This window comes from Dipodomys spectabilis, unplaced genomic scaffold, assembly GCF_019054845.1.
Source record: "Dipodomys spectabilis isolate Male_0828 unplaced genomic scaffold, ASM1905484v1 ptg000083l, whole genome shotgun sequence".
NCBI classification, from domain to species: Eukaryota; Metazoa; Chordata; class Mammalia; order Rodentia; family Heteromyidae; genus Dipodomys; species Dipodomys spectabilis.
In genome coordinates this window covers 4218949-4246126 of record NW_024870760.1, presented here as the reverse complement: position 1 = coordinate 4246126, position 27178 = coordinate 4218949, and the positions used below count along the sequence as shown (strand labels likewise).

The 27178-nt window shown below is 38.5% G+C and overlaps 1 protein-coding gene and 1 non-coding gene across 3 annotated transcripts; both read left to right on the top strand.

Moving 5' to 3' along the window:
• The first annotated feature begins 93 nt into the window (after positions 1 to 93).
• Positions 94 to 26143, top strand: Fam210a (family with sequence similarity 210 member A). 2 transcript variants are annotated; one of them, XM_042683692.1, is made up of 4 exons: positions 94 to 313; positions 18797 to 19309; positions 22556 to 22667; positions 24039 to 26143. In XM_042683692.1, the coding sequence occupies exons 2-4, from the start codon at positions 18834 to 18836 to the stop codon at positions 24267 to 24269; spliced, it is 819 nt and encodes a 272-aa protein (XP_042539626.1). In that variant the 5' UTR covers positions 94 to 313; positions 18797 to 18833; the 3' UTR covers positions 24270 to 26143. The 2 variants fall into 2 exon arrangements, with proteins under 2 accessions (XP_042539626.1, XP_042539627.1); XM_042683693.1 differs by lacking the exon at positions 94 to 313 and adding an exon at positions 826 to 875.
• LOC122111000 lies at positions 21819 to 21947 on the top strand. Its single transcript, XR_006147960.1, has one exon. It is a non-coding gene; the product is annotated as a small nucleolar RNA SNORA40 (small nucleolar RNA).
• Positions 26144 to 27178: the final 1035 nt, after the last annotated feature.

Genomic DNA, 27178 nt, shown 5'->3' with positions numbered 1-27178 from the left:
CCTCACGTGACACGACGCTCTGGCGCTTCCTCTAGCGCCAGAACTACAACTACAACTCCCACAGTTCCACGCGCGGGGGCGTGCGGCGTGAAGGCGCGGAGCAGGCACGGGCGGCACGAGTACCCTGCTTGTGGGCGCGGCTAGCAGGACCTGGGGCATCCGAGAGCGAGCGCCCACCGAAGTCCTGCGGGTTCGGCGCTCTGACGCTCGCTCGGCTAGGCCTGTCTGCTGGAGGAAATACTGCGGTGGCGTCTGAGGAGCTGTGGTCCGGACTGTACGCCCGGGCGCAGCGGCTGCCCCGACGTCCTCAGAGGTAGTTTGGGCCCAGTCCGTGCGTGGGGCCGCAGGAAGGGTCCTGAGGGCACCTTCAATTTCGGGGAGCAGAGCCCGCAACTGCCCGGCGCGTGCCGCTCTCGAGCCTTGGAGGCGTCGGTCATTTTGGCGGGGGTCACCCACGGTCCCGGCCTCACCACCCCCTGCGGCCGAAAGAGGTCACCCGCCCTCGTCGGTCGTGCTAGAGCCCTGGCTGATAGTGCCTGCCTTTGCGACTGTTTTCCCTCCTGGGTTGGAATTCTCCCCTCTGCCTGCCCTCTCTTGCCTCGGAAGCCAGTTGGGGGGCCTAGAAACACCCGCCGGTATAGTGTTACTAAAAAGGAGCAATAGCTTCACGTAGGGACTAGCAGGCCAATTTCCTATCGCCCGACTTGGAGTCCCTTCTCTTGTCAGAATGGGGGAAAGGGCGACCTAGGTAGACTTGAGAAACATCTGGGCTCTCAGCACTCCTTTGGCTGGACTTTGGTATGAGAGGAAAGGAGGAAATAAGACTTTCTTGGCCCTTACCTCGAGATTGGAATTAAAACTACCTGTGGATTAAGGTGGTTTGTTAATGCACTACATATTAATGTTGTGTCCTAGGACCTCTCCACTTTAATGAGTTCTTTACTAAAATGGGTCCCTTCAAAATACCTTTCACCAGTCTGCCTTCTTACATGTAGTAAGTACAGTTACATTAATTAATGGACTTGACTTTGGGAAAGGCAAGCACCTCCCAATCTGGTCACTTACAAATTGTGAACATCAGTCTTTCAGAGGTTATTACCCTCTGTAAACCTGGAACCAAGAGTTTTACTCATAACAAATAAGGACCAGCAATCTCCTTCCTTCCTTCCTTCCTTCCTTCCTTCCTTCCTTCCTTCCTTCCCGTTCCTTCTTTCTTTCTTTCTTTCTTTCTTTCTTTCTTTCTTTCTTTCTTTCTTTCTTTCTTTCTTTCTTTCTTTCTTACTTTCTTTCTTTCTTTCTTTCTTTCTTTCTTTCTCTCTCCTTCCTTCCTTCCTTCCTTCCTTCTTTCCTTTCTATTTCTTTTTTTCTAAATGCAATTAGTTTACTTCATAAGTATTGTTGGCTACAAAGGTATAAGTCTTAAAAACTGAATGTGTATATTTTCAGATGGTTCTAACCAAGCAATTACATGACCCATATTTACTTGTTCCAATTTCTTGGTATAACTGGTGTTGTAATTAGGGAAAATTAGTCTAATTTTGACTTTGAAAAGAAAATATTTTTGACTGCGGCTCACCTATATAGGCCAACCTCACCTCCAGCTCCTGTGATCCTTCTGCCTTTGCTTCCTAACCTGGGATTTCAGGGATGCACTGCTCTTCTTGATTTAGAATTTTTTCTCATTAAAGTCTTAGTAACTACATATTTATACAAACTCATGATTAATACATGTTATGCATGAGATATATAGAGATTTCAAGTTGTAGCTTTTGTAAAATCTAACTAGAAGTCATAAAATCAGTTGAAGGTATAGGAAAGACTCTAGGAATTAGTAATGCAAGAAGTAAATGGATCAGATAGAAATGCTTCACAAGTATTTGGTATTATTTTCTCCATTGTTGTCTTTTTTTTCTAGAAATTGAATTAATAATAGCTAATATTATTAGCTCAATACCTTCTATGCTCCAAGCTATGTGCTTTGCATATTTGCATTAAGTTACTATGTAATCTAGTATGGTAGTTACAATTCTGGTTTTTTTGTTTTGTTTTTTTTTTTGGTCCAGTGGTGGGGCCTGAACTCTGGGCCTGGGTGCTGTCCCTCAGCTCTTCAGCTCAAGGCTAATTCTTTACCACTTGAGCCATAGTGCCACTTCCGACTTTTTTGTTTTTGCTTATGTGGTGCTGGGGAATCGAACCCAGGGCCTCAGGCATGCAAGGCAAGCGCTCTACCACTGAGCCACCTTCCCAGCCCCTGTTTGTTTCTTTGTTGTTGTTGTTGTTGTTGTTGTTTACAGATGAGGATTAACTATCTTGGCTAAGGCTAAGTTTTGGACCCAGGCTGCAGAGACACAGTTTATGTCAATAATGAAACAGTGTCTGCTGGGAGTCCATACTCAGAACTGGAACTTGTCCAGCACATAGATTTTTTTCCCAAGAAATGTTTTGGTACTTAATCCTTGGTTTATGTAAAGAGAGTTAATAGCTGGATAAGGATGTTATCTTGCCAGAATATGAGTTCTTTCAGGACACAATTCATATTTTGTTCAGTGATTAACTCAGGTGCCTTGACAAAGTTGTTTTAAATGTCTGATTTTTATTTCTTTATTTTTTGTCAGTTGTGGGACTTGGGCACTGTCCCTCAGCTTCTCAAGGCTAGCACTCTACCACTTGAACCATAGTGCCACTTCTGGCTTTTTCTGCTTATGTGGTGCCGAAGAATCGAACCCATGTCCTCATGCATGCAAGGCTAGCACTCTACCACTGAGCCGCCTTCCCAGCCTCTAAATGTCTGATATTTTTAAGTGATACAGAGGGTTTATTTAAAATCACTTTTAAGAAAGTAAGAATGCTTACGGGTGCAATTTCAAAAGTGATTTCTGTTGTAAAGTTGAAGGTTGAAAGTTACACTTAAGTTTTTATAAACATAAATTTGTTTTTGAAATGTGGAAACAGTGTTAGTGTTTCATAACAACGTTTAAATGTTTATGGAATTTTTCCTCCATGTAGTCTTGGAAGAAAAACTGTTTCTCTTGTTAACATAGTGTCTGTACTGGAAATGCACATCTTTTTGAAGCAGGTAAAATATTCTTATTAAGAGACTTTTCCTATTGTAACATTTGGTTTATAAATCTGTAAGTTTACTATGTATGGTGATAAAGTTACGTGTCAACTTAGTAGGCTATAGTACTGTATATCTATACTTCTTTCTAGTTTGTCTCTTGCTAGGGAATCCTTACTGCCCCAAATTTTGTGCTGAGTGGTTGTAGAGATCCTTAAGGTCAGGAACTCCCAAGTTTTGCCCAATATTGTTTGCCCATAGGGGCAGTTCTGCAATCTCTATTTGACAAGATTAACCCTGTTTGGCCTGAAGACCTTCCTCTGTGGTAGTTGCTTTGCAACACCTTGCTGGTTTTCCTCATGGCTTGTCCCCCACTCCTTTGCTTTTAGACCTATAACTAGAATAAGAGTATCCCTAAAAAGTAGGCTGTAAAGTAAGATCCCTGAGAAGGTATACTGTGTTCCTAAAAGCATTGCATAATAGATTCTATTTTTGCAGAGAGAAAATCAGGGAAATATGTGTGGAAATGGGTATGAGGCAGATGGGACAGGATGGATGTGTAGCTCAGTAGTAGACTGCTTGCCTAACATCCTCAGCACTGGAGAATGAGGTGGAGGGGAAGACATGGGATCATAGTTGAAGGAACTTAATGTTAGATCAGCCTGAATTTATTGATATGGACCCACTAAGCAGAGCTTCTGGAGTCATTGTTGTAATTAGAGGTGTTAGAAAGGACTAATTATTAATTGGCTGAAATTTATACCATAAGGTACAAACTACTGTACATGAAGTTCAAATGCCAGGCTTGCCTTAGTATACTGTACAGGAAGGTATGCAGAGGCTTAGGAAAACTGGAGTGTTGAAGTAACTTTGTCTTGTAAGATCTGCTTGTCTATGGTGGGAGAGGCCAAAGAACATACTTTCTTTTTTTTTGGTCCATCATTTGACTTGAACTCTAGGCCTGGGTGCTGTCCCTGAGCTCTCAGCTCAAGGTGAGCGCTCTACCACTTGAGCCACAGTGCCACTTCCAGTTTTCTGGTGGTTTATTGGAGATAAGAGTCTCACAGACATTCCTGCCCAGCTGGCTTTGAACCATGATCCTCAGATATCAGCCTCCAGAGTAGCTAGGATTACAGGTGTGAGACGCCCAGCAGGAACATACTTTTCATCATGACTATGAGAATCAAATTTGTTAGGGCAGTCCTGGCATCCTTAAAGGGTTTCGAGGTTGCTTCTGTGTAGGTCAGAAATTACACTGGGAGCTGCTATTATCAAATTGGGAATCCTTAAATGCAGTGGAGACAATCAGATCCTTGGTGGCAAGGGTCTTGTGATACCATTTGATCAACAAACGTGCATACCCTAACTGAGTGTACAGAAGAACAAAGACTCCTGTAATGGTGCCTGGTTGACCATGGGTTCCCTAGAAGATAAAAAGACAGATATATATTGAATTCTGAATCAATTGATTTAGCAAACACATCCTAAGTCAGGTAAACAGAAGTCTAATTTCAATTTCAAAAAAAAAATAGTCATGTTTCTTTAGTCCATTCCCAAATGTAATTTTAATATTCAGAATGTTGAAGAACTCCACTGCCTCAAATTTGTACTATTTTTCTCCCAGCCTTTCCTAGTGGGACCTATTATTTTTACCATAGACTGTGCAGACTTTGCAGGGATTACTGAATACCAACTCTGAGGCAACAATAATTGCAGGCACTTGAAATGTCACTGTGATCAACCATTCAGAGTTTTAGCTTGGGTCCACCTTGTGTGAGCTATTGGGTCCTTGTATCCATTCCATGGTTATTACTCTAAATCTTTGATGCATAATGTAGGTATATTCAAGGATTGTTAGAAGCCCCATACTGGCTTCCTGATCTGTGGAGTGAAGTCTGTTGTGATGGGAAAGTCCAAGGAGAAGCCACTAAAATTGCCTCTTTTTAGGAAAATAGTAAGCTAAAAGCATTTCCATAGTTCTAGATAGTAGAAATTGATGTACTTTCAGGGTACATATTTTTTGACCTATGCACAAAACAAATTAAGTTTAGGAAATAATAGTGGATTATCATAAGCTTAATGATAACTAATTTGGACTGCTATTCCAAATGTCATTTCATTGCTTGAGCAAATTTATGTATTCCCTAGTAGTCTGAATAACCAAATATTTTTTCTTAATAGTTACTATTAAAGACCATCATGTAAAGCAATTTGCTTTCATCTGGCATAATCAGTAATACACTTTCACTGTCCTACTTCAAGGTTTTACCAACTGTTCAGCTCTATGACCTAATTTAAGCCATAAGAACCTTTTATTGGTTTGATTTTTGCCCCCTTTAAATTTATACATTGAGTGGCTAGGAAGGTAGAGTGCTTGCCTAGCATGCATGAGGCCCTACGTTCAATTCCTCAGCACCACATAAACAGAAAAAGCCAGAAGTGGCACTGTGGCTCAAGTGGTAGAGTGCTAGCCTTGAGCTGAAATGCTGAGGGACAGCACCCAGGCCAGAGTTCAAAGCCCCATAACATTATACATTGAAATTCTAGCTCTCCATGTCTCAGAATATAACCTTACATGAAGAAAAGATTGGTGTAGATATAAATTAGTTAAAATGGGCAATAGTGGAGTAAGATAGATCCTCATCCAATGTAACAGATCCTAATGAAAAGGAAAAGTTTGGACACAGACATGCACACAGAGAATGTCACGTGAAAGTGAAATTGGGATGTGGCTTCCACAGGCTATGGCATTCTAAAGACCTCCAGCAACCCATCAGAAGAGACATAGGATGGATTCTTCTTCACAGCCCTCAAAAGCACAAAACAGATTAAGTTTTGGAAATAATGGTAGATTACTAAGGCTGCATTAGCAACTTTACCAGCGACGTAACTTGGACTTATACCCTTCAGTAATAGTGACAATAAACTTGAGTTGCCTATGACAAGTTTGTTTGTGGCACTCTGTTACAGCAACCTCATTAAACTAACAGACCTTGGTTACCTTTCCCTTCCAAAAGACATTTCGCTGGTCCATTAATTACAGTAATGTCATTAGGCTGATTGGACCTAGCAGGTGAGAAGTGACAACTATTTCAGGCTTACTAGTAAAATATTAGCACATCATAAAGTGAAATAAATTCAACAAAACTTTGGGAGCTTCCACCTCAATTTTCTAGGAATCTACAGGTGTACAACAGAAAGTGAAGCAAAGTCTAGTGGAGCTTTTTGATCTTGAATGTAATGAATTCCTCATTTGATTGTGCTATTCTAGCTTATGCTGGGAACTGCTACAAAAGCTGCTAGTTTTGGATAGGCCCAGAATAAGAGAGAGTTCCACAAAAGGTCTCGATTGCTATGTAAGCTGCTTTGCCACTTGGACCATATGCTCCAGCAGATATCATGATGCTAAGCACATCAGTAGCAGATTAAAATGATGTTTGGAGCCTTTGATAGGCCCCTTTAGGAAGTCACTGGGTAATTTTAGTAATCCTTAGGGTTTTAGAATAGTTCTTTTGTCCTCTATGAATGATTGGTTCTCTCTGTCTGGGTCCCTTTTTCTCTCCTTCCCTCTCTCCCTCCCATTAGTCTTCCCTCCTTCTTCCTTTCAACCTACCTCCCATCCTCTCTGTTTTCCTCTCTTTTAAACTGTGATTTGAACTCAGGACTTGTGATTGCTAGGCAAGTGCTCTACCACCTCCAGGCCTGAAAGCTCTCCTTTTGAGAGGCAGCTTTTGGCTTGCTACTGGCTTAGTAGAAATTCGAAACTTGGTAAAAACATGGGCCACGTTACCATGTAACCTAACTAGAAAATAATTAGTACATTTCAGTAGTCAAGAGCCCAAGGTAATGGCATGTCTTCAAAACTTGCTGGCCATGTGTTTCTTGAGTAAAAATAATTCATGTACATCATCATAGAAATTTGATAGTCTAGAAGGCCTTTTGCATACTTTCAGGGCTCCACTTTATTTCCTCTGGGAATTAGCAGTATGTAGGTGAAAGAGTAACAAAACAGTCTTAAAAATGTGAAGTAGCAGCTAAAGAATAGAGGTGAAGAACAGGTATCACAAAGTAGGAACACTCCTGAAAGAGAAGTGGAAAGTGGCTAGTTCAGAACTTACAGGTACCAGTGATAAAGTGACTTCAATCAATACAGTTTCACTTTACAAGTAAAGTTTTGAGTTAGTCTTATAAATCTGCAAGCCTCGTTTGTATTTCTACATTGCCTTTGTAACTTCTTTGGACCAGATAAATTGGATAAAATACATTATTTAATATCCTTGAATTTTAACTAGTAGCTCTTTATACCTTGAAATGCTGAAATTATCACAGTAGATTGAGCTTCTAAGTAGATTATTGCATGGTGATTGAGTCATTAGTAAAAAAAAACAAAAAAAGAGAGAGAGATTAGGTAGTTAATGGCTTGTGATTTTGTGTTTTCCAAAAGGCTGCCTGATATTTTGTTAGGAAAATAACATACACTGTGTGACATACCTTATAAAGCATAGCAGACAAATGTCAATTCTAAATACAAATCTTTAAGAGACATGTTTTAAAGTTGAATCCAAAAATACATTGAGCTCATTGTACAACAGGCTTCTGGTACTTAATGATCAAATCACATTTTCTAAAATATACTTTGCACAATAAACACCAGCGTATCTAGTTAACTCATAAGCAAGGTAAACTTGGCCTTTCGCTTGATGGACAGGTATTCTTATTATAAGAGACATGCTCCTATCTAGCTTTATAGTAATGCTAGCTGGGCTTGCAGAATAAGTTTAGAAAAATTCTCTTTTTTTGTTGTGTGTGTGTGTGTGTGTGTTTAATGGTTTGAGAACAATTTGGATTCATTCTTAGTTAAAAGTTAGGTAGGATTCAGCAGTGAATCCATCTGTTGTAAGCCTCTCTTTGTTGGGAGACTTTTTATTGATGATTCACACACTCATTTGGGGCCTGTTGAAGATTTTCATATTTGCATGGTTTCATTTTGGTAGGTTCTCTGTGGCCAGAAGTTTACCCATTTATTTTTTTAAAAATTCGTTAGCATATAATTGTGTACTAATCCGTACTGTTGATTCTCTGTCATTATCTCTGATTTTATTTATCTGGATCTTTTCCCTTTGTTGCTTGATTAGTCTGACTGCAAGTTTGTCAACTTATTTTTTAACATTTCACTGACCTTTTCTGTTAGTTTTTTAGTGTCTAATTCATTTCTGCTCTGATCTTTGTTATTTCTTTTCTTATACTGATTTGTATTGATTTGGTCTTTTTTAGATTAAGATGAATTATTAGGTTATTTATTTCTTTTTTCTTTTTTTTGTCGGTTGTGGGGCCTGAACTCTGGGCCTAGGCGTTGTCCCTTAGCTCTTCAGCTCAAGGCAAATGCCCTACCACTTGAGCCACAGCCCCACTTCTGGCTTTTTCTGTATATGTGGTGCTGAGGACTCAAATCCAGGGCCTCATGTATGCAAGGCAAGCACTCTACCACTGAGCCACTTTTCCAGCCCCTATTTCAATTATTTTTTAAAATACAAACTCATTTGTATAAATGACCCTCTTAGTACTTCCTTTTCTTGGTCTCATAGGTTTTGGTATGTTATCTATTTTCATTTGTATCAATAAATTTTACAAAAATGAATTCTACATTTTCTCATTTTATTCCTGCATCATTTATTAAGGAGTGTGTTGTTCAGTCTCCATGTCTTTGTATTTCTTTTGTGACTACTCCATGATATGATTTTAACTTTTTTGGATTTGTTTTGTCTTCTGTTCCTGAAAATGTTTCATGTGCTAATGAAAAAGAATATGTGTTTTGAAGCTGCTGGGTGGGAATTTTTGTGTTTATTAGGTGTCTTGTTTTACAGGATGTTGAACTTTGATGTTTCGTGTGTGTGTGTGCGTGCACATTTAGTTTTATTGTAACAAAACAACTTGTACTCTTTTAACCTTTACAACTGAGCAAAATTACAGTATAAAATGTCAATTTTGAATAAGATCCTATATATAGAATCTACTGATTTCCCTGTAGAGTAGTAAAACTCAAGACATTATTAGAAGAGAATTTTATTTTGAAAGTATCATCTTAAACTGCAAGGATGTCTGCCAAACATCATAATTAAACATGCCAAAGGAAAAGCCCTATTGTTAAAATGCTCACTTAACCCACCCAAACATCTCAAACCCATCTTTGCTGACCTATCATCACATCTTTTAAGGTTTTTTTTCTTTTTTGTTCTTTTTATATTCTCATAGAGGCAGAGTATAATTTGTGAGCTCAATGTACAGAGAAAGGATAAAAGCTAAAATTTATGCACTATACTACACAGGGTCTGGCCCCTCCAGCTTCCAGCAGAATGAAAGTAACTGGCAGGTTGTCTTTTTCCCCACAGAGCACACTGATGTTTCTTTGGAGTGTTAGCTGAGCACCAGTGATAGCTGAAGATCATTGTTTGAAACTAGTAACCTTGGCAGGAAAGCCCATAAGTCTCTTACTTCCAATTAATGGCCAAAACTCTGGAAGTAGAGTTGTAGCTAATGGTAGAGCACTAGCTTTGAAAGAACTTCAGAGACATAGCCCAGACTCTGAATTCAAGCCTCAGTACAAGCACCAAAATAATAAAACAAACTAATGGACTAATGTTTTAGTCCCCTTAGTGTTATTGTATAGGATCCTATCTTTCCTTTCTAAAGCTAATAAAGGGATAGTTTGTTTGTTGTATAAAATGGTTCCTATGGAATTAAGTGCACATATATTTACTGTTTTTAGTCACCATAGTTTGTGTCTCTTGTTTCTGAAATAAGTGTAATTATTCTGCTTTACTTTGACTTCTATTTGCATTTAATACTGTTTTTCCATCTTCCAACTTTCAGACTCTGTGTGTCTTTATTGGTGAAGTGAATCTTGTGTTTTTTTTTAAACTATCCAATCAATATTTTAATTGTAGTAATGAGTACATTTACATCTAAAATTATAATTAAAGAAAGACATTATTATTCTAATTGTATTTTGTTTTGTGTATTCTTTTACTCCTTTGTTCATCTTTGTGGTTTAATGATTTGGTGAGGTTTTTTTTTTATATCTCTTTTGTGTATCCGTTTTTCTAGTAGGTTTTACACTTTCATGTTTTTTTTTGTGAACTGGTAGTTTACTTTTGTTTGTTTTGGTTGTTGGACTATGTTAAGTATTTTTGTAAGGCTAACCTTGTGGTAATCAACTCTCAGTTTCTGCTTGTTTTGGAGAGTCTTTATTTCTCCTTTATTTGTGAAGAGTTACTCAGATACTCTGCTTCATTTGGTTCAGTTGTGCACTCAATTCAACTGATTTTTTTTTTTTTTGGTCAGTCATGGGACTTGAACTCAAGGCCTGGGTAGTACTTCACTCAAGGCTAGCAGTCTAACACTTTGAGCCACAGCACCATTTCTGGTTTTCTGGTGGTTTAGTGAAGCTAACAGTCTCACAGACTTTCCTGTCCAGGCTGGCTTTGAACTAGATCCCAGCCTCCTGAGTAGCTAGGATTACAGACAGGAGCCACCAGCACCCGGCTCACAACTGAATTTTTTAATTAGGCTTAAGGACTTTTCCTTTTCAGGAGTTCAACTTGGTTTTTTGGATTTTCACATCTTTTTTGAATTTGCCTTTTATGTCTTGCATTATCTTCCTTATTTTGCTATTTGTGTCCCTACTGGGTTCATTGAGCTGTGTATTTTTATTCTCATTGATTTATGTGTTTATGTTTGTTTTCTTTCAGCTTACTAATTATTCTTATCATTCTTTTGAGCTCAAGATTTGCAGTTGTTCACCTTCACTATTATTTAGATGCTTTGATGTATGTATGTTGACTTTTTGAGGTATCTTAGTACCTTTTTTCTATTTCATGTGTTTGAATGTTGATATTTGCTCATCTGAAATCCGTTTATTTGTTGGCAATTTTAGTTACATAAGCTTTAGTTGAAGTTCTTCTGTATGTTCTAGAAATACTGGGTAGTAATCAAATTGATCTACCATTTCTCAGCACTGACCTAGATATTAAGTCAGCAATAACAGTTCACTAATTAGAAAATCATGTATATCATCAATTGTGTTGTATATGAAAGGAAATATCATTCTTATGCAGTACCTAGGAAGATTAGGGGGAACAAAAGAGTATTTGAATAGTAGTTTAAAGTTAGTAAAAATAGTTTGGTGAGAGAAAAAGGAAAGTGGAAGATGAGGAAGAGGGTAAAGTGTATGGGCTGGAAGTAAACAAAATAATGATGTACAGGGATTTGGAGAAGGATCAAAGAATCCAATAGCATAAAGGAATTCAAAACAATAAACAGGGAGTAGAATAAACCAGCTATAGAAAAATATTGTAAGAAAGAATTTTTGGAATAAGTTTTTATTATTGAGGAAAAGAATGAACTCCAAGAAATGTAAATAAAAGTTTTTCTCCCCTCTTTGTTGCTGTTTTTGTTTTCTGTACCTTTTGCTTGTAAGTTTATCTTTTTGGGAAGGGTAAGTGGGGGAGCAAAGAAATGGTAAGACAGAGTAAACAAATAAAGTAGTGACACTTTACTAGACACTATGTTGAAAATGAACTATATAACTGTGGGTAATAGGATAGGAGAAAATGAGGAAAGGGGTGACACTGTTCAAAAAGAAATGTATTCATTACCTGACTTATGTAACTGTAACCCTCTGTACATCACCTCTACAATAACAATAAAAAATGTATGTGCCCTTGCAAAAAAAAAATGTATACTTGTTGGGTCTGTCAGTGCATTGGGTGCTTTTCTCAAAATTCTGCTCCTCAACTATCTATCTGAAGTTTTTCTGTTGTGTATACTCATGTAACTACTATGGTTTATGTGTATTGCCTAGGTATAGACTTCTGTAGTTAAAGCTCTATTTCAGTTATATCTGATAGAGTGAGTGTCAAAAGTCTCTCATGAACTTGGCACCAGTGACTCTCACTTTGGAGTCTGAGGTTTTAAAACCAGCCCAGGCAGAAAAGCCCACGAGGCTCTGTCTTCAATTAACCAGCAAAAAATGCTGGACTGTAAGTATGGCTCAAATGGTAAACACCAATGTGATCAAGAAAGTTGGGAGCATGAGGCCATGAGATCATATCAGTAATAACCATAACATACATGAATGCACATGTGTAGACATAGACACACAGAATAGTACACCCCATCAGCTGTTGTATTTCCTTGTATCTACTAGGATGCATGTTTTTCACAGGAGCCTAGTTTTAAGAAGTGTGTCCAGCTCGTTTTCCTGCGCTGTATCAGAATCATAGAGGCTGGTGGCTTTTCCCACCCCCAGTGTGGTTCCAGGTGTCTGGGCATGTGGTCAGTTCAGTCTTAGGAAATTCCTTTAGATGCTACTATATTTGCTTGTACCCACAGGGGTAGGTGTGTTCTTAATGATTAACTGTCAGAGAGAAAAGTAACTGTCTCCGAGACACGACCAATGGGTGTTTGTTTTTCTAACCCTGGATTTATCTCAAGTGTCTTGGTCCTTGGTCAGTTAGTTCTGATAAAAGTATGGTAGGAAACTGTTTTCTTTTACCCACTGGGATGCCCAACATTCTTAGAAATCTGAAGATAAGAGGAAGGGTGAGCCTGGTTCCCTGTCTCCCATGCTGTACATGACATGCTAGCCTGTCCCAGTGCAGTAGGGGCTTTCCTTTTAAGGTTCTGCTCCTGAGCTGTCTGCAGTTTTCCTATTGTGTTTACTCACTTAACCACTATAGGTCCTAGATCCTAGCACCTGGGTTTGGTCTTCTATAGTTAGTTAAGTCTCTATTTCAGTGATAGTTGATGAGATGAGTAGAGCAAGTCCTCCTCTGCCTTTGGTCAGCTGGTTATGCCAGAAATCCCTCATGGGCATCTGTGTTTATGTATACTGTATTCATAGGGACCTGGCAGTTGTGGGAAATGTGCCAATCTCCCTCTCTTGGAATGGCTGGAGACACAGCTGAGAGCAGCTTCATTATCTGTTTTGTTTATCCATACAAAGTCTGTTGTTGTTGTTTTGTTTTCCTCTAGCCACTGTCTGACTGTATTTGTGTGTGGGTGTTTTGCGTGTGATATCAGAGCTTAAACTTGATCCTTTACTCTTTTTTGGCTTTCTTGCTCACAGCTGCTGCTCTACGATTGAGGCACACCTCCTTTGCATATTGCTGGTTAATTAGAAATGGAGTCTTGGGAACTTCTCTGCCAGTGCTGGTTTTGACTATAATCCTCTAGGTCTTAGTCTCTAGGTGTGAGCCACTGACATCTGTCTGCTTAGACTTACTGATGCCCTTTTCTACTTTACTAATTTGTCTCTCTCTTTTCAGCCACATACCTGAGTTTTATTGCTGGTTCTTAGAGACAGAATGCGGTGGTACAAGTCAGACGGTTGTTGTTCATATAGCAGTGAGAATATAAATCAACATATGGCCACTCCAGCACTGGTAGTGCTGACACTTAAAAGTGGATCATAGTGACTGTTTATTATTAGCAAGGACTAGGATAGAGAACGGAACACGCACCCCTGTGCATCAGGCTGACTGTAAGCCAGGTAACCCATCCTTGGTGATACTAGTTGCTGCAGAGCCCAAGGCATCCAGGGGATATGCCATGTGCAACTTGAACCCTCAGGGTCCATGAAAGGCCAGAAGCATGGTTGTGCTCCCAGTGTGTCACCATACTGCAATAGTTCTGGCTCTTTTCATTGTGGGGAAAACATAAGTTTCTTCTCTGAAGCAAAGACACAGCTTCTAGGCAATTCTCCTAACCGGGCCCCAAGCCTATGATTTCTATACAACTTCCCATTTCTTGATTGCTGTGTCCTTAGTGATGAAGCCCACTACAGATTTCCATGTGGAGTCTGGCCAAGGAACCTGGTTGTGGCTTTACTCCATTCTCTGTGCCCTCAGCCTGGGTCTCTGTGTTACAGCATTCCTGTCTTCAAAATGTAGCTTGTAAGAATTTTTTTTGTCTTAATCTCAGCCGGTAGCATTTATTTAATTTTCATTTTTCTAACCTCAGTTTTAGCACCCTGGCTCGTATTTCTTGGATCTGTGTCCTTTTTTTTGTTTTTTTGTCATTATCACCTTACCATTTCTTTGAGTTGCCTCTCTACAATACTAATTCAAAGAGATTGCATACAGTATTTGGGAACTGGAGGAATAGGAAGATTTACAGATAACTAACTTTTCTGTAAGTGTTTCATCTTGGGCCATTTGGACTCCAAAGAAGGCATATAGGGAGGGGCTCATGGGGCTTTTTTTGTTGTTGTTGTTTGGATTTTTTTTTTGCTGTACATATTTTTTGTATATGCTAGGCAAAGTACTACCACGTGCCTATATTCCCCATCTCGCATCTTTTGTGTCAGGTATATTGATGGCAAAAACTAGCTAAAGAATTGGGGCCTGTTTTGACTAAGTTAGTAAATAGGAAGGTGAAGAAGGGAAACTAAGATGATAAACTAAGGCGCTAGCTGCTTAATATGCTTTTTTTTCTTTGATTAATGTAAATACCATATTAAGAAAGTATCATAACCTTATTTTAGGGATGAAGAAAAAAGTTCAGAAAGGGTCTGTTAAGTACCTGTTAAATCTGAGGGTAAATCCTGTTTTTTTGTCAAGTGAAAGGAAGCAAGTGGCAGTGGTGCTGCTGAGTAGATTCTGGCCTTAGGTTATCATCACAGACTGTTGTAGGAATTTTGATCCTATGAAAAGAGATTTAAATAGTAAATATTCTGTGTAAAGGAATATATTAGTCATTTTGGAAGACATCATTGATGTATTTTTTTATTTTCATTTTTTATGCCAGTCCTGGGCTTGAGCTCCAGGCCTAGGTGCTGTCCCTGAGCTTTTTTGCTCAAGGCTACAGCTCTATTTTCAGCTTTTTTTGGTAGTTAATCAGAGATAAGAGTCTTACAGGCTTTCCTGCCTAGGTTGGTGATCTATTTTTTAAGAAATGGTCCACTTTTAGCATGGTTCTGAAAATTACTGAATTTACTGAAATTTCATAGAATTTCACTAGGGGGCATGATCTGACCTTTAATTTTTTTTAGGAATAAGGGTTTTTAACAGTGACTTGATACTTGACAGGGCTTATTTATCTGATCCACTGCTGGTATTAGCCTCAAAAGCAGAAACAAAATAGGCTTAAGGAAATGGATTGTGTTGATAAAAGTTAAATTGAAGCTATCACAGTCATTGAGGAACAAGGTGGCTAGGGGTCCAGAAATTGCTATTAACAAATGGCACACCTTTGCTTTCTCTCATCAGCAAACAGAAATTTATCTTAAAATGGAAGTCACAATGTGATGAAAGAACTTGAATAGATATTGGGATAGTCTTAATCTCATGAAAGAAGAAAATTTTGGTTGCCTATTTCATGATGTTGAGAGAGCTTGTATACCTGGGAGAAAGAATTCTTGGACCTTTTGTTCTACTTCAGCCTAATGAATTCTGTTTACTTTTTTGTCCTGTGCCACAGTCTAAGGTTTTACTAATGTCAGTATATTTGACAAAATATACTCTTAATGTTTAAGAGAAGTTTTAAGTTTAATAAACACTCAGACATATAACAGGTATCTATCTTTAATATATAGCATAGATATACTAATGCCTAAGTACCACCTACTCATAATGCTTTCCAGCCTTCCAACCCATGGCAGCCATCTTTTTACATGATCCTTCTCCCCACCTGCCCACCACCACCCCCCCTCAAGCGGAGGCTTGACTTCAGGGCCCAGATGCTGTTCCTCAGCTTTTTTGTTGGACTAGCGCTCTAGCACTTAAGCCACAGGTCTACTTCTGGCTTTTTGATAGTTAGTTGGAGATAAGAGTCTCACTGTCTTTCCTGTCAAGGCTGGCTTTGAATGAGTAGCTAGGATTATAGGCGTGAGCCACTAGAACCAGATGACAACTCTTTTTAATATACAATTAAAGAAATAAAGTGGTGTTGGGGCTCAAGTGGTAGAGCATTAGCCTTAGCTGAAGAGCTGAGGGATAGCTCCCAGGCCCAGAGTTCAAGCCCCATGACCAACAACAACAAAGTTGAATTTTGGGCTGAGAATGTGGCTTAGCAGTAGAGTGCTTACTTAGCATGCATGAAGCCCTGGGTTCAATTCCTCAATGCTGCATAAACAGAAAAGGCCAGAATGGCACTGTGGCTCAAGAGGTAGAGCTCAAGGACAGTGCCCAGGCCCTGAGTTCAATGTCCAGGACTGGAAAGAAAGGGAAGGAGGGAGGGAGGTGCATGCTGGTAGCTCATACCTATAATCCTAATCTTGAAGAGGAAGATTATCAGAGAACTATAATTTGAAACCAAAAAAATAACATCCTATTTCAATTAGGTAATAATTCCAACCAAGCTGAGTAGAAAAGGTTGGAAGCATGGCTCAAGCAGTAGAGCACCTGCCTAGCAAACATGAAACCCCTAGTTCAAATCCCAGTATAAAGAAACATATAAAAATAAGAAGGAAACCAAGCTCAAGTAAATGAACCCCAAGATATGGACACAAGAGGTCTTTGTTGTTGTTTTAAATGTAGTATGTGATTTTTGTTTGTTTGTTTCCTTTGTATGTTCTTCCTCCTATGGTATATCCCCTGTTGTCACTGTGCTTGATTTTGGTACCCTGTGTCTTGTATATACATTTGTCTAATTTGGGGAGGGGAAGGGAAATAACAAAACGCTAAAACAAGGACACAGGATGACCCATTGCAACAATGATACACACAAGACAGTATATTGGAAATGAACTTTACAACTTCAGTATGGTGGGGGTGAGGAATGAGAGAGGTGGGGGAGGGAAGGGATAGTGGGAGAACAAGGAAGGGGGTAACAGTGCTGGACAAGAAATGTACTTATTGCCTTGCTTATATAACTGTAACCCCTCTGTACAGCATCCTTACAATAAAATAAGATTTAAAAATAAAGATAAGAATCTGCCAAGCACAGGTGACTCACACCTATAATCCTAACTGCTTAGAAGGCTGAGATCTGAGGATATGGTTTAAAGCCAGCCAGAGCAGGAAAGTCTGTGAGACTCTTATCCACAATTAACCACCAAAAAACTTAAAGTGGAGCTGTTGCTCAAAGTGGTAGAGTGCTAACCTTGAGCGGAAAAACATCGGGACAGTGCCTAGGCCATAAGTTCAAGTCCCATAACTGACAAAAAATATAATAATAATAATAGAATTATTTTCAACATGTTAGGTAAGATAGTTGTACAGATTGGGGTGGAAGTAGGGGACAGGGAATAACTTAATGTATAATAATACTAATAATGCTCCTTTGTTCCATTTACCACTGAAAAATGAGAGTCAAAGAAGCTAAATAACTTGCTCAAAATAATGTCTTATTTCAGTCTGTCTTTAAAGTTCATAGGTTTTGAGTTTTCCTTTTATTAACATGTATTAGTGATACTTCATGTTCTTTTGAAGTTACATTTTATTGCCTTTGTGAAAAAGTTTTTATATTGGAAAAGTCTCTATCTTATTATTCTTGGGGTATTTTTTGTTTGTTTGCTTTGATTTTTGGGACAGGGTCCCTCTATATAATCCAGACTGGTTTCCAACTTGCAATTTTTCTGCCTCTGGCTCCCAAATATCTTGTCTTTCTTAATTCTACACTGATGCTCAGACATCATTGAACATGGTTTCCTTCTCCTGTCTTGATTTATGGAAAAAGTCAAGATAAAATACCAGGCTAACTCTTGTTGCTCTTCAGTTACATATGTGATTTATAGCTTGATATAATGTAGTCTTCAGGCTATAGACAATAGATGGTACTGATGTATGCTCATCCTTCACAGCTATGATAAATAAACTGACTTGGGTTATGGTCACTAGTTTATAGAGCACTTTGATATCAGAAGTTTGATGTGATTCTGTACCAATCCTGTGAAATAATCCTCATTTTACTATTGGACTTGGGTTTGAAGTCTGAAAGGAAATTGCATAGAACACCCCCAAGGCATCTTGACCAAGATTTCTGATGCACTGCTTCTTTGTACAATAACGGGCTAATTTATATCCCTTTTTTTAGTTATAGTGGAATTTTATAATCACAGTGCCCTTAAAACTGTGTACTTTAATATTAATTCCTCTAAATTGGGTAGCAGTATCTTGGTTTTTTTCTTTTTTTTTCTTTTTTTTTACTTCCTAATGGTTAATGATACTATTTTATTGTGGGTTTTGGGGAGTTTTTTGTTTGTTTGTTTGTTTCTTTGGTCCTGGGGCTTTTTTTGGTCCTCAGGGCCTGGGAGCTGCTCCTAAGTTTCTTCTGCTCAAGGCTAGTTCTCTATTACTTGAACCACAGTTCCACCTCTGGCCTTTTGTGAGTAGTTTATTGGTGATGAGAATTTCACAAACTTTCCTGCCTGGGCTGGCTTTGAACAGTGATCCTCAGATCTCAGCCTCCTGAGTAGTTAGGATTACAGGTGTGAGCCACCAGCGCCTAGCTTATTTATTTTTATTGTTATAAAGGTGTTGTACAGCTGGGAAGGTGGCTCAGTGGTAGAGCGCTTGCCTTGAACTGAAAAGCTGAGGGACAGCACCCAGGCCCCGAGTTCAGGCCCCACGACTGGAACCCCCCCCCCCCCAAAAAAAAGGTGATGTACAGAGTGGTTACAGTTACATGTCAGTACATTTCTTTTTGGACAATATCACCCCTTCCCTCAATGATAATTTTTAAGTGGATTGGTGTAAAATGGAAATCTCTATATAATCTACCAATTTTTTTTAAACGCAGTCTCTGTAGAAGCTGAAATCCATCACCATCTTTCAAAATGCAATGGAACATACCACGGACTATGTCTCGGCTGACCCACAGAACATATTGGGAACCACAGAAAGCTGGTCTCTTTGGACACTACCAGAATATAAAGGGACCATTGCTTTTGTATAGTGCTGAATCCAAAGTTTTTTGGGTACATTGCTCTCAAAAGCAGCGGCTGCACCTACCTACTGCCCAGTGCCTTGCAAAGGAACAGAAGCCATTGGATGCTCAGCCTCCCCGGCCACGGATCCTTCACCACAAAGGATGGGGGCAGGATGCTTCATCAAAGAGGGTTTTATCATCTAGTGCCACATCCCAAGGAGCTCCTTCTGAAAAAAAGGAAGAGACTGATCCTTTACAAGACAAATCTATTAGCCTTTATCAGCGATTTAAGAAAACATTTAGACAATATGGGAAAGTTTTGATTCCTGTTCATCTAGTAACTTCTGGTATTTGGTTTGGAACATTTTACTATGCAGCCATAAAGTAAGTTTTTGCTTGGTTGACTCCTTTCTGTGTTTTATGACATTGTTAATCTTTTAAGTTATACTAATAATAGGCTTAGTTGTTTTCTATTGCTTTAGTATATTGGTAAAGAATAACCATTTTCCATAGTTTTTTTTTTACATTTTAATAAAACAGCTAACATTTGCTTACTGTGTTTATATATTTTGCTCAGCTTTTAAGCTGTCATCTCATTTAACCCTCACAGTGACTAAATGAAGTAATCCAGTTTTTCCCATTATTCATGAGGAAATAGCTTAGGCAGGGGGAATTGAAATCACCTCAGCTGGTAGGAGGTACGTCTGCATGCACCTGGGTAGATGAGCCTGGTCTCAGAGCAGAGGCCTTCTGAGGCCCTCTTCACTGCTGGCAGCATGTGCACATTCAGGGCAGCCTGGAAAGAAGGTACCAGGCTTCAGAAACTTGCCAGTACCATGTGTCTGGTACTTATGTGTTAGAATGTTTTTAAGTGTAAATGCTGCCTATTTTATCAGATATTTGATTTGGGTGGGAATTTACAAGCTACATTTTGCCAAAGTCTAGGTGCTATCTTTCATAAATGCAAAAGTGAACTAGTTGAAGACAGAAGCTTTGTGGTTCTCACTCCAATAAATGTCATGGTAAGGTCTTTCGTTGTGATCAGAAGTGGTGATAAACATGGGTCTAGAGGCCTAGCCTCCTAGTATTGTAGAATGTAATATTTCTCAATGCATCTTTCTTGTTAAATTTAGCTTGGCTTTTTTAAGGTAAGTTATATTGGTCAACCTTAGAGAGCAGAAGTACTTACTAGCAGTTTTGCCTAGCAGGGCTTTGCTATTTGGCCTGGGGAGTGGTTTGGGCATTGTATAGCCAATGTGGATGATTTTACTGCCTCCATCTAGTGAGAGCAGAATTACATACTTTCCAGAGTCCATTGACTTCTTAGTGTTGACTATATTCAATAGTTTGAAAGCCATCCATAAAATACAGTACATGGAGCTCACTCCTTGACGAAATGAAATGTATCCCCAAAGATGTTTTCTCTCCTTCCCTCCCTCCCCCCTTCTCTTTTTCTCTTCCTCTCGATCTCCCTCTCTCTCTTTCCCCCTCCTCTCTCCCTTTGTAACCCTTCCTTTCTTTCTCTTTCTCTTTTTCTTTCTTTCCTTCCTTCCTTCTGTCCTTTTCTTCTTTCTTTCTTTCTTTTCTTCCGTTCTTTCTTTCTCTTTCTTACTTTCTTTTGTTCTTTTTCTTTCTGTCTGTCTGTCTCTGACAGTACTTGGGCTTGAACCTCAGGGCCTGAGTGCTTGTTCCTGAGATTTTTTTTGCCCAAGGGTAGTGTCTACTATTTGAGTCACAGCTCCAATTCTAGCTTTTTAGAAGTTAATTGGGGAGAAGAGTCTTTCCTCCTGGGCTGTCTTTGAACCTCCATCTTCATATCTCACCCTCTTGAGAAGCTAGATTTAAAGAAGTGAGCCACTCGCACCAGTTCTGAGAGACTGAGCTTTCTTTACCTTGTGCTGTTGATGCTGTTCTGTTCTTCTGCTTTTAGGTTGTCAGCCTTGACTTTGTGGGCAGTCACAGCTTCACACAGCTGGTTTATGTGATGCCGAATGTGCTGCTTCCAGAACTGTCTTCCTTAATGGTTTAATCACAAGAAATACTTAGAAAAGAGAGCTCATTGGTGAAAGAGAACCAATATCTTGCAAAAGAACAGAAGTCATTGGATGCTTAGCTTCTTCAGCCAGGCAGAAAGAGTTGATTGAATTGGACAACAGTTTTCTTTCTAGCTCACATGATACTAGTTATAACATTTTGTATTTTTGTCTTAACTGAGAAAAATTTTCTTTTACTTACTAGTTGCCTATTTATCATTAAAAGAAAGAGGGAGACATTGTTTGTAGCTGGAAGGATGAACATTTGACATCAAACTGCATTACTCTAGCAACCAGCACTGTGGTCATCAAAAAACTGTCCTAGATCCCTCAAAATAACCTTGTGAAGAAAGACATACTGCTTTACTTCTAACAAGAGGTACAGGAAGCACTTCCAGGGAGGAGACTAGTGAGAGATAAACAAAGCAGTAAGAAAGGTATTAGGGCAGTTTAGGAACATTTAATACAAAGTTTGTATTACATACACCATACTATTATACATGTTAAATAGTTATGTAAGTGAATGTTCTGGTTTTGATTTAGGAGTACAGGATTGTAGTATTGCAAAACCCACACAATGAACAAGTGGGAGAGCCAAGGGCATGTGTGGTAAAGTGTTGATAATACAGAATCTAAAAATACCAAAGTCCCAGGTTTCCCATTCAGCTTGGAAACTCACTGCCTTCCCTCCCTTCCTTCAAGAATCTGTTGCAGTTTCTAGTATTTGTTCTTTAATTGTCTTTTAAGTCTGATTAGAGAATTGAAATGTCCTTTTAAAAATTTTGTCAAACTAACAAATTCACTTATCCTTTGCCTAATAGCCAGTATTAATGATAAAATATGCCTTGTTTTAGTGCTTGTGTGTGTGTGTGTGTCTTTGTTTAATTTGTAACAAAGCCTTACAGACAGGTGCAAACAGTAAATCCCTCTTTTGCAACACAGAATTCATTGTTGAGTATGAGATTTTGGTAAATGTAAGAATGAATATGATTCCTACAAAAGTTGACAATGTGGGTGTTCATTAACTCACATAGGTTGTTGGCTCTGAGAATAAAGTTGATGTAAAAGCTAAAATTAAAAAATACATTGTTTATGCAATGGCATAGCTTAATAATATGCAGTTTAAAAGTAAAAGTTGTAGTTCCTGAAATGTGAATTGGATCATCTTAAAGTAGTTTGGATGAACAAACAAAGAGCAGGTAAGTAATTCTGAGCCTTCTCTCTTAGATTACCCAAATCTCTTAGTTTGCCTGGTGAATGCTTCTGCTTTCTAAATACATGAAGTAGGATGCTCACATGCAGATGGTGAGGTGGAGTGTGACAGTGACACCAATTGTGTATTGTCCTTCTAGGAAAGTGCTAATTAAATTCAAGTACTTGATGACTCAGTATCAACGCATTTTTGTGTATTTTCTTTTTTGCTTATTTTCTGAGACAGGGCCTTACTTTGTAGCACAAGCTAGCCTCATTTTTTTCCTGACCCTACTGAGCGAATAACAATTTACAAGTGAAAATTTTTGATCTGAGTGTTTTCAGATATACTATTGAAAATACCCTTAAAAATGTGTTTATATGTGACTTTGTGTTTCTTTCACAGAGGTGTGAATGTCATCCCTTTCCTGGAACTCATTGGGTTACCTGACAGTGTAGTAAACATTCTGAAAAACTCCCAGAGTGGAAATGCCCTGACAGCATATGCCATGTTTAAGGTGGGTGCCACTGCTAGATACCTTCCCTCATACTTAACCAATTACTTATAACCCCCAGACATCCTTGTTAGCTCTTGGTAGTTTTTTATATGTAAACCATTATAGTTCATCTTTTATATGTCCAATGACTAAAATAAGGTTATAAAATTTTGAAGTTCAAATGATGATTTTTTTAAGAAGTGCCTTTGAAATAGATCATAATTGGTCAGAAACACTGTTAGACTTGTATATAGATTTGTGTATTTCTAAGGTTGTAGTCATATTTTTGACATTTTACTTGATTGATCCTTCACTTATATTTTTCTCTTAATCAGATCTCCATAATGCCTTACTTGTTAATGAAATTTAGCATTATTTAACAGTTTATAATAGTTCCTATCTTTTCTCAGCAAGTATGATACTAAGGTTTAATTAATCACTTTGATACTAGGCTCCCAGGAATTCAGGATTCTATCTTCTTTCTCTTGGTACTTTCAGTCAGCCTGCTATGGTGTGATGTAGGTGAGACAGGGTTCAGTGTACCTTTGGGAAGCTGTGCTGAAGTTAATGGATGAGCAGCATTTCTACCCGCTCACAGCCCTCTTTGGGTTAGGAATTAGGCAGTTCCTCAAGTAGAACAGCAAACAGATACTTTTTTTCCTCAAGGTACCCCCAAAATGAGGTGTGTTAAGAGGAAGATAGAATATTAGGTGGGTACACATAGAAGCTCCTTCACTTTGAGGGTACACAGCATGCCTATAGCAGTCTACAAACAGCAACTCTCTCCTTTCACAATTTCTTTTGACCACTTCATCTCTTGTTGGATTTTAGTACTTTTATCTCTGGCCAGGCTACCACGGACCTACCTGTCGAGTGCATTGTTTTTTACACTGTGGCCTTACAGATGCTGCTGACTGAGGTCCTAGACCCCAGATAGGTTGTGACAAGAAGGAAGGACATAGTTTGGAAGATTCAAAGGAAAATAGTTCAGTAGTAGAGCAAACTTGAGTCATGCAAAGAAATATTTGGCTCTTGTTAGATTTGAAAAACTTTAGCTCTACTAGCGCTTAGCCCCAGATAGTTTTCCAGACATAGAAACAAGTGCATCTGTATTAATATTAATGGTACTTTATCCTCTTTCTGATGTCCAAATAGCAGGCTCACTAGCTAGCAGGTAGCTAAGGACCTCAGTGGTGTCAGCCATGAAAATTCTGAGATTTTGGGTCACATTGTTTGAGAACAGAACCTCATGACACATGACTTTGAAGAGGAAGTAAAAGTAGTGTTACCGCAGTAGCCTTGTCAAACAGTAAAGTAATATGTACTGATGTGAAACAAGAATTTAAATTTCAACTCAGTTTTCCTTGTTCATCTGCCTGCTTGCTTATTAAGATTGCAACACCTGCCCGTTACACCGTGACCTTGGGAGGAACGTCCTTTACTGTGAAGTATTTGCGCAGCCGTGGCTATATGTCGACTCCACCACCTGTCAAGGAGTATTTGCAGGACAGGATGGAAGAGACTAAGGAACTCATCACGGAGAAAATGGAAGAGACAAAGGATAGACTCACTGAGAAATTACAAGAAACCAAAGAAAAAGTTTCTTTTAAAAAAAAGGCATAACAGTGTGCCCTATTTAGCAAGCTATAGAAAATTCCTGCACTTTAACCCTCTAGAGTCTTTGGACAAAGACATATTCTCATTATTTTTTTTTTTTGGATAGTTGACTCATATATCAGTTCTCTAGGGGTTAAAGAAATTTAAGATAACCTTTTTAAAGTTAAATCACTAGAAAAATTGTGGTTTTTGTTTTTTAAGAAGAAAGCCCAGTGTAAGAATTTGACATTAGTGGTAACAATAAGCAGTGGCTAATATCTTCAATGTCAGGGTTTTTCCCCCAGGTCTTCAAAATCAAATTTGTTTTCTGTATTCTGGCTGTAGCATATGCAGACTAAGTCAGCTCTTGGAATAATTGTGTCCTGAAGACAAGACAGGATGCTAATACCAGATCTCAATCTCTAAGCTATTAATGAAGATTGTAACTATATTCAGTTCTCTGGGTGGAATCAGACTTGGACCGACCATCCAAGTGTTTAGTTCTTTCATTGACAAAGTATCTAACAGTAACCTATCAGTTCAAATAGAGACCTTAATGAAGAAAGTTGGATAAAAATTCAACCATATATATGTAAATAATATGTACTGGTTATATATAAATGAAATTGAACACTCAAAAATAATTTTTATCTAAAGCTTGTCAGAATCACAATTTCCACAGAAAATATGCAGCCATTGGTACCTTTTAAGCTTGTGGTGGTGAGTACAAGAACACCACATACTCTTGTAACTCATTTGTGTTCTCTTTAGCTAATCTCTTAGGTGAAATGTGAAGGTTTTTATAAAGTTGATTATGGTTGAAATGAGAAATCAAGTATTTTTAACAGTGACTGAAGCCAGTAGAGGTTTTGAAGTGTATGGATGGCGCCAGTGCTGTCCCTGAGGAGTATGGACCTCCTTGGCATGCCAGGCCACTTCCCAGAGTCTTTGTCTCACTGATAATTTTGATGTCAGTATGGAGTACATCTTACAATTATGGCTGCTGCTTTTTATATTATATTGAAAGGAAATCTTGCTGAATGTTCTACTTGATAATTATCTGCTAGGAATGAATCAGTTGTTGTGAGATTGGCAAGTGACTATGATCATGGAGGACATCATGGGTGTTTCTTTAGCAGCCCTTCCTCTCTTTCTAACCTTTGGGTTGACATGGGAGGAGGTGGTTACCTCTCTTTAGTGGTTATTGTGTTGATTTGGCTGCTACAAGAGAATGGCAGAGGCCTTGCTACACAGATGCTCTGCCTGCTTCCTGTTCCTTGGCAGGCCTTTCTATCAACAGCTTAGTTTGGCCATATTCAGAGAATAGTTCCAAGGGAAAACAGTGTTTTTACATTGAATAGTCACTGTAGTCAGACACTTTTTAAGTGAATATGACTGGAATCTTTATCTCTGGGGTGGTTGTGATGGAAGAATCTGTGTGTCTGGTCTTCGTTGGGGCATGATTTATCTCAATGTAGAGTCCCATGCACTGCTTCACATTGAAGGCACATTTCAAATCTAAACACAGGTAACACATTTTAGCATGCTTATTCAGATACTAAGCCCTGAAGTATTAACAAATAACTTTTTTTTAACTAGTTGAGATAGTCTGTGTTTAAATCTGAATTCTTTCTTAAATCAGGATTCTTTTTCCTAAACCAATTACTTTCCTTTACCATTGCATAGGACATATTGTCTATCAGATGAATTGGGAGCTCTTTGAAGTTACTAATACTTCTGAGACTAAGATTTGCTTTTTCTTCTCTTTTGTTCAGTCCATGTGAATTTTGTCACCAGTTTTATAATTGGGTTGTGTTTACCCAGTTACAGAAAATAAAATGCTGCTTGTGTGTACCTCAAAAACAGTAAAAAAAAAAAAAAAAAAATCATATGAAGATTTGGGAGCTTGTGTTGTCATTATTTGGCCCTGGGAAATATGTGACAATGCTCTTGCCAATGTGTTACTAACCTGGTCCTGAAGGTAAGTTACAATCAGCTTAAAGAGAGATGGGTAATTGGTTGACTTTAGAGTATTAGTGATAGCAGGGGGACAAGTTAAAGAGCATTGGAAGTCTATAATGTTTATTGTTTGCTCTATATAACGAACCTTGTTTCATTTGCAGGCCTTATGCCTCTGTGAGCCAAGAGGGTGGGAGGCTGAGCAGCACATGTGAAGTGTGTCTCTGCAGTGCAGCAGGAGAAGGGGATGGCAGAGACAAGATTAGCTGAAGAGATTTAGTGTTTTGAAGAACAAGAGCAAAACTAACCTTTTATTTATTTACTTATTAGCTTACATTAGTTATACAGAGGGGAATTTATTAAGTTTTCCTATGTTTACAGTATATACATTCCAGTCAACTTTTCCCCAAAAGCAACCTTTTGAAGTACCTTAAGACAATTGTATTTGGATGTCAACAAAAGAAAAATGCTTATATTGAGACTTATTTCTTCCCAGGAGAAGAAATAATAAGATTATGACTTAAGGCATTATCTTGTATTTATTTTTGGTCATAGAATATACCTCTACTCTTACTTATAAATGAAGGACTGTATCCTTTATGTATCCTTTATGCTTGGAGTGAAATGGAGCTATGGCTGTCTTGTTTCTGTGACCTTAGAAACAAATCCTAGGATTTTTAAACTTCTTCATAGTTTGGGCAGAGAGGTATTTGAAGAAAAGAAGGAAGCTGTATTAAACATAGTAAGCTGCTTTTCATGTTCTTTCTACTAGGTTCACATGTTCAGAGTTTAACACATAAACCAAACCACCATAAGAGATAATGATCATAAAATGGACAAAAAGGTAGAGAAGGTGTTTGAGCAAGGGAGGCAGGAAAAGTGAGTAACTTCTCCTGATTTTTCTGAAATTGCAATCATTTTTTTGAAATTTGTTTTTGTGGAATCATTTTTTCCAATTTATTTAAGCAGCCCTTCTG